This window comes from Siniperca chuatsi, linkage group LG1 (genome assembly GCF_020085105.1).
Source record: "Siniperca chuatsi isolate FFG_IHB_CAS linkage group LG1, ASM2008510v1, whole genome shotgun sequence".
In the NCBI taxonomy this organism is placed as follows: Eukaryota; Metazoa; Chordata; class Actinopteri; order Centrarchiformes; family Sinipercidae; genus Siniperca; species Siniperca chuatsi.
The window spans coordinates 32,397,259-32,410,608 of NC_058042.1; the positions used below are offsets into that span (position 1 = coordinate 32,397,259).

Below are 13,350 nucleotides of genomic sequence, written 5' to 3' on the forward strand. Positions count from 1 at the left end.
TGACCCTCCTTCTGAAGAGGAGGAAGACAGCGCTGTAGCCAGGATTTTGAAAATATTCACAAGTCCATGTCCCCTGTAGCTCAAAAAATTTTGGCCAGCCACCAAACATAAAGTCTCAAATTTGTGTTACTATTTTTTTTTTTTTTTTTACATTTTAATTATTCAGTTAAATGATCAGTTATTTTGTCTGTAAGAAGGTTTAAAGGCTGACTCAAAGCCTTCTATACACTGCCACAAATACAATTCTGATGGGGAAATAATAAATTATTTGTTTTTTTTGTGATTTTGTCAGCCTAAAAGGAATTCACTTTAAATACAAGGTTGATTAAACCCCCAAATCCCTAAATTGTTGCATTTCCCTCTGCAATGCTACATGCAACTTCATCACAGGACCGTACCCACCACCAGCTCAGCACCAAAACCTGGTCTGTTGTGCCCTCTGGTGGTCCAACTAGAGAGCTGCACTGCAAGACACCAGCCGTTCTAATGTAAAGGAGGAGGGAAAATTAGAGGCAGCTGAACAAATGAGCAGAAAGACGAGTTCATCTGCAGGTCACCATCTGCCCGGCGACCAACTAAATGCTGGCACAACTGCAACCGCTGCAGACCGTCATCTCAAACACATCAATCCACACGTAGACGCACAAGCACGCAGACAATTAACATGCCAGCATGCGTGTACAAACATGTGCTTACATACAAGGCTGCACAACATGCCATGGAGGAAAATGAGAGGAAATGGATACTGAAGAGAGAGAGAGAGTTGAAAGACAGAGGGAGAGACAGAGAAAATGACAAGAGAGGAAGTTAAATGAAGGGCAAAGAGTGGTGTTCATCATGCTGTGAAAGAGGTCGCTTCAAATATTGAAATTGCTCAGCTGAATAACGAATAGCAACACACACAAATACACGCACACACACGACAGGCTGGATGGAATGAAAGATGACCTAATGTGTTCTTTAATCAGACAGATGTGCACTGTTGCATGGAGACACATACCTACTCAAATGTAGGGATGACACACACACACACACACACACACACACACACACACACACACACACACACACACACACACACACACACACACACACAGTCATTTATGCATGCCCACACCCCCACATACAAACACACATGCACCGAAAAGTTACAGTACATGTGTGATGTGTGTGTGTACGTGTGTGTGGATATAAACCAGTCAAACAGTTAATTTCTCCGGATGTGAGTTTTATTGGGAACAGACTTGGAAGATGCGTGGCAGGAGGCCCCCCCCCCACATCTGGTGCAGTGCAGCTGATCCGTTTAAAAATTAGTCAGACATTGACCTGGGCAGCAGCTCAGCAGCCTTTGGGGTCCTGACGATGGTTAAACACAAATACGGATTCCATCAATGGGGTGCGGATCAGGTTTCAGACGACAGCGGGGGGCAATGAAACCATAAAATATTTCTTCCTTTGAAAAGCAGAGTCAGCTGAACAGGCTGTGCTGTGTGGGGAGGAAACTTTGTGTTGGAGTTAATATTTGATGTGTGGGAGATTTGTTGTCAATTTTACTGTTATGATAGGGGAACTGCTTTGCAAAATGTATTTATACTTGCACCACAGGTGTACATACCCTCAGACACGCACAAACATTTATATTACTGTAGTTTTGATGAGATTCCTTCGCCTGACCCACTATAAACTGACACTAATTTCTGCCTGACCTTGAATGCTGTCTTTACTTTCTTTACTTTTGATAAACCCATTTAAACTAAATTTTAATGTCAAAAAATGTATTGAAATGATCTGATAGAATGCCTGAAATTTTTGATTATTACCAATTTTGCTTTTTTTCTTATACCATAGACCCTTTCACTGATGTAAGTACAAAAAAAAGAGAAAAGAAACAGCAACACACTATTAAAGACATTTTGTACAACTAAGTGTAAATTGCATACCCAGACATTGCACTAGTCTTGATTATCATGATTTATGGCATAAACAGGATAATATCATATTGCTGCCTTAAACCCTAATCATTACTTGACAACAGCAAGTTCGTTAAAAGTATGCAGTCAATACACAATACACATGCAGTGGAAAAATACTAACCAAACAAAAGGTTACTGTGTTTAATAATAACAGCACACTGAATTGATCACCAATGGGATAATCCTATTTCAGTACATTTCACAGTAACTTATGTTAACCATATCTTTTCAAGTTTATTAATAATGCTTTAATAATTTATTTAAATTCAGTTCAATTTCAGGCTGCAGAACATGTGCCAGGCAGAGTTTCAGTGTTCCACTGTAAGCTGAGTGAGCCCAGCCAACACCTGACTATGACAGGTCCCAAGTAATATATTACATGCACACAAAGAGCATGTTTACTTTTGTTACTTTTAGTACCTTTTGTTGATAAGATATAGCCAGAATTTTACTAAAGTAAGATTGAATACAGTTCTTACATATTTTTATAGTTATATTGCTACTTTGGTTTCAGATCTGAGTGCTGAATATTCCTTTGATGTCTGTATACTTGCATATAAATGCTAGATACTGTGTGCAACAACCTTCTGTAGATATGCTAATAACAGTTTCACAAAGTCCATTGAATAAGGTATCTGATTTTCTTATCTGTGATACTGAAGCTGTTATCTACAGTTGGTTTTTAGTCTAGACAGATTGATTGTAGCTGTTGTTAGTTTACACAATATGTTTTGACAGAGCGATATTCAAGTGGGGAGTGGTCAAAAGTAAGTGGGATGGACCAGAAGAGAGAAAGACAGAGAAGTCTGATGCATGCGCTCAATGTCAAAAATAACTTAACCTAGAAACAAAGAAGCTGGTTGGGGAACAGAGACAGAGATGAGGCAAAAGACAAAGACGTATGATACGCACAGCACGTCCCTAATCTGAAAGTATTTTACTGTCATGTCTGAATCTTTTTGCCTGTGGGAAGCTTTGAGCATGCTCATGTGTTTCCTATCATCCCCATACTGTTTCACTACAACTACTTTACGTGCACCTTTGGGAGACAAAGTGGTGCAGACAGTAATTTAGTTGTGTGTATTTAACATCATGATCACAGTCCGTGAAGCTTTGCCATCAAATTGACTGAGAGATAATAACTTGTGTTGGAAGTAATGGACTACTCTCCAAACAGTTTACCCACTTCTGATCACACAGTGACACTCCGTCACGGCGTCTCGCTGATTTTCTCTGATTCTCGCTCTGTCAGAAATGAAGAAATTAAAAACATGAAACAGGCTGTTGCTCTGTGACAATCCATATTTTAGTTTGAATACATTTTATTTTTACTATAAGTACAGTTCAGTAGTTACAAAACGAAGCATCTGCCATGAGGGTACAGCGAAACATAAAGAGTGTTCAGCTCACAAGACAGGTTTTGTACATAATATGTGGAGTGGAATGCTCATTACAGCTGGTTAAGAGAATGAGAGAGCCCAAGCGAGACTCTCGCCATCTTTACACCCCTGGAAAACAGAGATGGGGTCAGAGGTCAATGCCATTGGTCTGTGCCTCCAGTCGGATACATCTGATTGGTTTACTCAGACCCCATTTCCAGAATTCCTCCCTTCAAACACCCCGTTATATTTCCCTACAACCATTACTTCTCACTTTTCATATGTCTCACTCTTATTATTTTAGTTTTTAATCCCCCTTTTCCTGGCATTTTGAAATTGAAAGAATGGTTGATTGTAATCTACATAAATCAAATTAAAATGGACAAAAAAAAATCTGAGGCTATACTGCAGCAAAATCTCCTCAAGTTGGAATTTGAGCACTGAAAATCACCCAGGCTAAAGCAGTGATGGGCCTACGCTGCAGGTAAAACGGGGATTTGCATACAAACGAAATCTGGGTAACAATTTGTCAAAGCCACATACAGTATAGAGGTTGATCAAACTAAAATAAAGAAGTATTCTATTTGAACTCTACATACCGAATTAGATTTTTTCTCTGGGTTCACAAAAAATGACGTAGAAACATTTCACAATGCCAAGGGACACACAAACACACACCTTCAGTTTAGTTAGTTAGCTATTTTTGTACTGTATAGGTTGGATTTATAATACTATCACAGTGCAAAATACTTCTGAGAACCAAAAAAAAATTAAAGAAATAAGAAAGGATAAAGTCCCTCTATGCATAATGGATTCTGTATATATGGGGGCAAATATGTTTGCAGCACAGGAGACGATTGTCATCTTTTCCTCTTTTTTTTGATCAGTAAATGGAGAAGGCATTAATGTACAGTACATATAAAAATTAAAAATAAAATCAACCCTACGTCCTACAGTCTAGCACAGCTACATAGCTTTGTAGAAGCAATAACAGATGACTTGTATCTAAGGCTATACACAATATGTCTTTTTTCCAGTTTTTTGTTCTTTTTTTCTCATCTTAAAGTAAATACATCAAGCCATTTTCAGTAGTCAGTAACACTGTGCAACAATGATCGTGGCAGTATTTTAGAAACATCTGCAACACTAGAGTCCTTGAGGTTGACATGAGAGATGAAGAGAAAGGGGTGGAGGGCGATAAAGAAACTGTTCAGCCTTTTTTGTTTTTGAAATCTTTTTTTTAAATTCTTCTCTGTCAAACTCTAGTAGAATGGCTACCTTTTGAGAACGTGGCCGTGTAAACTAATGTCACTTCTTTGCTTTTCCTCGTCACAAATGCTTTAAACTTTAGTTGTCACTTTTTTTTTTAACTACCGTATATCTCTCTATGTACATTAAGCGTCTATGGGCGCTGTGTTGAATGATACAGAACAAGAAAAAAAGACAAAGGGAGCCATACAGCAGGGTGAAGGCCTGTAATGGCCTGGCTATGGAGTGGGGATATAGTATTATAAGTACATTTAGGGCAGTTTGAATATGCTGTCTTCTTCACAATCATCATTAGCACCACCATCATCAAAAGTCAACTGTGGGTATATTTTCTACCAGCAATATCATATTATTTCTGGAAAACAACTTGTGTTGTAGATTGTCATATGGTGCCCTGTCCTGTGTTAACCATAACCAGTGTAATGCATGGTCATGGGACATAAATAGTGACTCTATGACAGCTGATAGGATAGCCACAAGTGGCTGGTCTGACATAAAATGTGCTTGGTCTCTGTCAACAGTCCGGTAAAGTTGAGTTTCTATTCTACAGTAGAATACATTCCAGGTACAATATAATAATGCTCCATGGACTTGTGAAATAATTGTCTTCTTCATTTAACAGGAGAGAAAAGTCTTTGAAAGCATTTGATTAAAGCACTACACTTCAGTCCTAAAAAAAGACACAACTTTCTAACTCAAGGAATGTATCAGAGATTGCAGTGCCAGGAAGTGCTAATCAGACAGGTAGCTTCATCAAAAGAAAAAAAGACAAAAAAAATAACATTGTATAAGAGAAGACAACGAAGACAAGGGGCATTCAGACCACAGGAGACAAAACAGGAAAGTTGCCATCACTTTGTTTAGTGTCCAAGGACGCTTGCAAAAGTCATTAGGTCCATCCCCAAAGGAAACTGTCCCAAACTTTCCTTCATATAGTTCTCGCCTTCTCTTGACTCTGACGGTAGTATGTGTTTTTTTCATCTTAAATAAAGTCTTTGTCATAGTGTATTCCTTCATTTATCCTTCATCCTCCTCCTCATCATCGCCTTCATCATCATCATCATCATCATCATCCTGCCTTGCTCCGGTGTGGGCCGTTAGTCTTTGTTTACAGCGTGGGCATCCAGCCCCTCGGGGTCGCCTAGGTTATGGTTGTTAGGGTGGTTAAGGTCGTTGTTAAGATGGTTGGGGTCGTGGGTCAGCGCGGGGTCATGGGTCATAGGCTGGTCCTCCTCTCCTACCCAGAGATGCACTACGGCCAATGAGAGAACAAGAGGCAGATTAGCACCATGGACCCAACACACAGACCCTGCAGTACACACAGACACACCCTCAGCATTGCATCATACAGTCAGTGGGGCCAAATGGATGGATGAGATATTTGAGACACACATTGGGCCCATGAGCCATGGCCACTGTGTCAAGCTTAAAGACTTTAAAGGGTCATTTCAGCCAAATTACAGAAAAAAAAAATTGTCTCACTTACCTGCAGTTATAAATAGTTCTGGTTTAATTTATCCACATTCTGAGTTTGAGTCTCCACCCCTCTACAATGGAATTTTGTTTGTTGTGCTTGCAGCATTTAAAAATTCAACAGCTGCATCTCTTTCCAGTGTCTCTGTCACGCTGGATAATCCATAGAACTCACTATAACAGTTTTCGTAGGTTCCGTAACCATTCCTTTGGTATAAAGTAGTCCCAGTGAAACCTATCCAGAGACAAGTCTAAGGATTATCCACAATTACAGGGACACTGTTTTTGGAAAAATGTGTTGCTGTTAAAGTTTTTAAATATTATATTTTTCCACAAACAAAATTCAATTCACTTCCATTGTATTGGTATGGTGACTGAAATATTAAAGAAGATTATCTCCAATCCTGGACAAATGAAACCAAGAGTATCGGCATGGCTAGGTTCTGCTAGAGATAAGCAAGCAATTGGTAATTTCAGTGAGCTGACCCTTTAAAATGTCTCCTCTGGATTCATATTCAATACATTATATGAACTATACCCATTATAAAAAAATAAAAAAACACAGAGACAACTAGGACCAGCAATAGCAAACCCTTCAGCTCACAGTCCCAACTTTGACCTTTTGCTTTTAAAGAATTTCACTGTCATCTGTTGTGCTGCAAATGTGATTAGTATCTAAACATATAGGGTGGACAAAATAACAGGAACACTTTAAAATTAAATACATTCAAATACAATAATTCCACATTACCTCCATGTCCATTCACACCTTTCAAATGTGACCTGTACCCTTCTTATTGCAGTACTATTGTTTTGGTTTGTATTGCATTCTAGGGTTTTCCTGTTATTCTGTCCACCCTGTTACCTACTACAACAATCACTGTAAGTAACCATTAGTAATGTAAGAAGCTGCTCTTTACATAAGCAAGGTTGCCAGAGCTTTCATTAGATTACTACATCTACTGTATTTCTTCCTAATTTTATTTTTGCATCTTCTGTACACAGGAGCTTACACTGTGAGATTCCGATAGGGTGCTCAGTGAAATAATCATTTCTAAAATGATATGAGACACTTACACATTATGGTTATGACAACTGGAGTAGTTTCATACTTGTTACAAGCAAGTTGGTTGGCTCAATAAGTGTGACAGGAAGTGTGACAGTGGGTGAGAAGTGAATTGAGTAATTCTAATAAAAAAGTTTTAAGACTCGGTGAGACAGTAAGAAATGCGTAACTGTAATTAGCTCCCACAGCAGCGGCTACTAAATAATACAACTTGTCCCCAGCCCCCCTCCTTTTTCTACACTTTCATTCCCTCAGCAACTTCTTAGAAAATTATTTTGCAATAAAACACTGCTGAACACATTTGCATGTCATGTTCTTTTAAAGTGGCGTTATGAATCTGACAAAACCAAATTAAAACACGGGTTTATTTGAGCTGTGCTTTTGCAAGGACGGAAATGGATATCAAAATGAAAGGAAGTGCCGCCGTAACAGAGGGAAAATAAAGAGCTAATAACATGATAAAACATCTCTTAGATTAAATGCTGAGTAATAACTCTCTAGCTATCTGCGCATGGAGTGAACAACCCCAACATCACTGCAACCAACATTTACTTTACTGTATGTCTCATGTGAGCTTCTGCTTTTAATGCTCCATGATACTCGCTTTAGATAGTTCCAGTGATACTAAAGGATAATTACAAATAACTTATAATTATATTGGTAGAAGCATTGATTAGAAAACTGAAACAAATCAAATCTGAATCTAATGCATGCTTATAGTATCCTAGATCATACAAAGCACCACTGACATGACAGGGTTGGTCTCTTTTATAGTCAACTGGTATTTTTTCAGCAAATTTGCTGTACATCTCAGATTATAATTCCTTAGTAAAGGATATGATTTCATAACCAACTTTCACCACAAGATGGCAAGCTAAGACAGTAAATAAGACATTAAAGCCTATCTATAGATAGTCGAGCATACCTCTAAATACATTTGAACCAGTAATTTCTCTATTGATGGAGATTCACTTTCAACATGTCTGCATTAAAAGTCTTAACTAAATTCAGAGGCTAATTTGCCTAAACACTCTTATTGGAAAAAATATAAAGAAGCCACCATTAAACCCATTAAATTAAATGTCCCTAAGATTTACTATGACAGTTTTTATTTTATGTAGCCTACAAAAGCCACCATAACTAAAATAAACCAAATATAAAGTTTCCTTGTTTTAAAAGCTTCAGAAAGTGTCTAGTCTCCCCAAGGGCACTTCCTGCCTTTGACTTCCCTGTAAAGAAACTTCCTGTAACGAGCTCCAGATTAGGCTCCATATTTGATTTCCACTGTTCATTAACTAAGCCACCTGGAATGTTATTATTTAAGCACGGTGCTCCTTCTCCCCAAACAACTGCCGCTGCGAAGGGGGAGAGATTGCCTGGCCAACTTTATAGATTTAGCATAACTTCCCCTCACAGTTTTTAATTTCCCATTCGGGCAGGCAGCAGATGCACCTCACAGACACAGAAAACCTGCCTGGCACACATGAATGTAGGCCTTATCTATTTGTTTCCTTCAAAGATTCTGCCCTTCCTAGGAGTTGATGCAGTGTGCATACATGATGGCAGAATGATATTGATAAAAATCTATATAACTATTATTGTCTAATTTGAGCCAAAGAATAGCTGTAAAGAACCAATCTACCGTACATGCCTATATCTCCACAACACTCTTAAAACACAATGTGAAAGAGTAAGTACGCCCTCATGTGGTGTGTTGTGAGACAGCAGATGGAGACAGGGGTGGTTGTTGGAGAGGAGAGGACCTGGGAAAGGAAAACATATGGTGTGAGGACACACAGCTCCAGGATCCATCCACTGTTAATACATGTGTCATGCTTAACAGAATGGATAAATGGGAAGGAGGATGGAACAATGGCATAACACTGCACTCTGAGCATGTGTCGGAGAGCGCCTTGGGATACGGTGGACTCTGTGTGTGTGTGTGTGTGTGTGTGTGTGTGTGTGTGTGTGTGTATAAGTGTGAGTGTGTGGTCTCAGAGGCATTAATAGAAGTCTGTGAAAACATCTCACAACAGGCATTCACCAAGTAGAAGCTACTTTGCAGTGCAACACCCTACAGTTCTTGAGAATGGTAGTGTGGCACATTTGTACAGCATGTATTGATATTAAAGCTAAAACAATGACACCGGTGCCTGTGTTTCAGCAGCTTTATTCTTTCTATTTTTAATGACCATTAGGGTTTAGCTAACATAGATCTTTGAAGGTCGATAGGTCTTTTAAAGTGGATTGAACCGGCCCTCAGCTGACATATTGTGTTCAACTTTTGAGAAATCTGTCTCTGAGATTCCTGTCTCTACTCCAATACAATGGGGTGAATGCAATCTTGTTTGTGGTGCTCACAGCATTGTTAAAACAGTGTTCCTGTTACTCCGGATAATCCACATAACACATTGTCAACAATTATCCTATATCAGGATGTCTTTAGCAGATAGTAGTTCTAGAAAGTAATTCTGTGAAAACTCTTCAAAGAGAGATCTGTGGATTACCAAAGTAATCACAATATTGTTTCTGGAAAGACACACTGGTGTTTAATTCTTTCATTGTTCAATGCTGTAAGCACCACAACCTAAGTTCTACTCAACTCCATTGGATTGAGGTGTAAGTAACCATTAGCAATACTTACAGGTGGTCAGAGACAGATATTTCTAAATCTGGATAAATAAAACTAAAACTATCTGCATGGCTAGATACCACTAGAGCACGGTCAGGACCACCACATAGGGTCACACAATACATCAGAGGGTCACAAGATGATGAACAAAACAGGAAAGCAAAAAAAAAAACATACTGCTGACTTAATTTTTTTTCAGATTTACGTCTGATCTTTGCTTTTTTTCTGTCTGGCTGGATGTTTTACCTCTTCAGACCTTTAAAAGTATTCAAATAAGACAATGGTCAAAAAAAATAAATATTTTGTTGCACTGGTCACAACCAGTAGGCACATGCAACTGCTCACAAGCGGGTCACGAGTAGACATTGCTTCGTTTTGAACAAAAATGAGTGTAAATGAGAAAATAACAGCTTCTTAAAGGTGAGGCAGGTTGCACTGACCTGAATCTGCTGAGGAAACTCAAATCCTCACCTCCACTGAATTGGGATGCAGCTGATTGGCTGAATATCAGATATTTATTAAAAGTTCTGATATACTGCAATATATGTTATATTGCAGTATATCAGTCTCATAAAAAAACAGGCATTAAAAGTAGCCTAGTTGCAATCATATGTCATCATCTCTATCCATATGGACTTTAACAGGGTGTAAAGTTGAGCTCTGTGAACCCTCTCTGTGCCACTGAAGATGGCTGTGGCTTCTTTGTTCCCTCTCCCAGGCATCCGGGCCCTACACTAGCAGAAAGTGTTGTTCTTGGCACAGCACCATCTCATTGTACAGCCCAGTATTTATAAATATGTAAATATGAGCGGCACCAGGCATAACACGGCCCGCTTGTATACACCAAGGAGGAGCGGCAAGGAAGTGAGCGCATTCCCTGCTCCCCCCTCCAAAATTGTATTTTTAGATGGTTTTAATGAATACAGGATGTTTATAGTCACCATTCCCTGTGATTCGCACAAAAGACTAGAAAAATCCACATCCACCCTGATACCCCTCCTCTGCACCCTTCCCCCTTCCCCCTTCCCTCCCCCAATCCCTCAAAGCACTACTAAAGAAGAACAAGGGGGGAAAAAAGCAAATTTGTGGTGAAACGCAGCAGGATTGTTGTGCTCTCAGTCTGCTTTCGACTCAGATCCCTATTAGACAAACATGGTATGGTGTTAAGGTGCAACAAAGAGTGACGAAAACTCCTGTGTGCAGGTGGAGAGTGGGGGGGCGTGCGCGAGAGAGAGAAAAGACAAGATGTGTAGCGAAAAGCTTCCTCATGAAGCGACTTCAAGGTGGAACGCAATTTGTGTGTTATTTCTGTTTTTTAAAGTTGCAAAAATAATACAAAAGCTGAATCAATATGAGCGAGAAGTGGGTAAAAAAGGTTACCTGTTTTCTGTTGTCTGTGATAATGTGTTTTTTTGAGTGTGATGACTCCATGTCAACTTGTTTTCTTTTTATAAACTCAGTTTTGTTTTGCTGCTAACTCTCGGGTCTAGTATGAGGTGATGCCTATGACAGGATGGAAAGATTCAGAGGAGAAAAAAAGGAAAGCAAGTAAAATGTAAAAAAGAATTATTGCAGTTGGGGAAACACATTGAAGGGAATGTTAGTGGCCTCTTTCTATCTTTCGCTCTCTGACTCCAAAACTATTTCTGAGGCTAAAAGATTGCCGGCTTGATAATACCTCCGCTGAGCAATTTAAGCCCAAACACTCTGATGCTACAATCTGTCTTCTCTGCCTGATAGCGCTTTTCTCCCCTCTCCTCTCCAAATTACTTTCTTTCATATCTAATTATATTTGCTAATGATCTTATAAGAGAATAATGGAATGTGCTTGATCTATTACCTTTTTTTCAATACATAAATACAATGTGGGGGGAAATGACTATTGGAGACAGGAGGAAATGTTTTTTTTTAATGTTTTTGATGAGAGGGAAAATGAAGCTGGGAGCTGCAGGGTCATTAATGGGCGATGAACACAGAGGTCATCTCTCACATTCTCTTTGACATTTCTCTCATCTGACGTGCTGAAACAATCACAACCTCATCCACATTCTCCATTCTGCCCCTTTGCTTCGCTGTTTCTCTGTAATCTTCCAGATATCCACCTCGAGTCACTTTGATCTTTTAATGGAAACATCGAACTTTGTTAGGTGCCAACTCAGTGTCACTTGTTTATGTTCTGCTTTTGCATTTAGTCTTAAACTTTCAAAGTTGAATCTTAACAGGAGGCTGTTGTCAAGAAAATATCACAGGATATTGATTTAAAAGAAAAATCATCAAAAGTCATATGGCAGGAAGATTCAGAAAAGATATTTTCTTAAATTGATGGTTTGGTCTATGTTTAAAGGGGTACTCCAGTCTGCCGTTACTGGGCGCTATCAAATGACGTTATCAAGCTGCATCATGGGATGTGTAGGATCAAGCCTAACCCATTTTACAGACTAAAAGCAAGGATACTTTGGCCTCTGCTGCATCAGTTTTGATCAATCTTTTCCTAATCTGTCACTTGAGAGTCCCACAATGTTATGGAAGTGCTATACTAAATTGCTGGAGTACCCCCCCAAAATTAAAATACATGGTCAAATCTGATTCTTGGTCTTTGTATTGTTTCCCTTCAGTCTTTTATGTCTTGTTCGTGTGGTCATTCTGTTGTGGAGGATGGCACACGTGATCCTCCGAAAGTGTCTGGGGTTTTGCGAGGGGACCAGGCAGGCCAACCTTCTGTAGTAACATTTAAAAGACCAGGCTGCAGTTTGAATTTTCAAAATATCTGCCAGTGTCCAACCATGACTTTTTCTGAATTCAGTTTCTGTACAGGTTTTTACAGAATCACACAAGAAAAACAGCTGTTCTAATTATCTTTCCCTATTCAAATGATGTCTTCAACTTACACTCACAAAATCCATTGGCCTTTTAACTGAATAGCTCTTCTCTCTTTCTGTTGCCAAACCCCTGTCCCGTCCTGCTCCCTTCTTCTTAAGCCTCTTCTCCATCCTCCATTATTCCCTCCTTTCTCTTACCCTCAGTTATTTTTTTTCTCTCCACAGGCCCAAGGACAAGCCAAGCCATGACAGGCACTCTAAACCCCCTGCATTAATGGAAGGAAATGGCATTCGATCCCTGTTTGATCTCCTAATCATTTCTGCTGAAATGATAATTAGTGCCCTTCCAATCCTCCTACAGAGGAGGAGAAAGGGGTGGGCTGAGGGGGGAGTGGGTAAATACATAAATAGAAAAAAATCCTCTTGCTTTTTAGACCCCAAATGACATCTTTGTCACCAAGCCGGGCATGTTCATAACCAACAAGTGCTTTTCTCCATTGCAAATTTCCCATCCTTTACACACAGAGAAGGGGATATACACACTAACACACACTCATACACATAGAGACACAGTGCCTGGCGACTGCTGTCTGTGATTCTTTTCAGCTGACATAATCCTGATTGATTCGTTCAGCAGATAAAAACTGGGTCCACTTCTGCCCTTTTACTGGGGGGGCTGGAACATAATACGGCCTTTTATTCAGCAACAATGTAACATAATGGTGTTGGAATGTGCAGG

The 13,350-nt window shown here is 39.4% G+C and overlaps 1 protein-coding gene across 14 annotated transcripts in view; it reads right to left on the reverse strand.

Annotated features, from left to right (window-relative positions):
• Positions 1-13,350, reverse strand: part of znf536 (zinc finger protein 536) — a 226,008-nt gene that overhangs the window by 17,115 nt on the left and 195,543 nt on the right. For 2 of the 14 annotated variants that reach the window (XM_044193018.1, XM_044193009.1), the window contains exon 8: positions 5,742-5,873. The exons of 11 other annotated variants lie outside the window; for them this stretch is intronic. Coding sequence is in view for 1 of the 3 variants with exons in the window: in XM_044193001.1 (XP_044048936.1) it covers positions 5,719-5,873 (155 nt within the window). In the remaining 2 variants the exon portion in view is untranslated. Of the gene's footprint in view, positions 1-3,273; positions 5,874-13,350 lie in introns of those variants that run through there. One more of the 14 variants, XM_044193001.1, reaches the window with a different exon arrangement.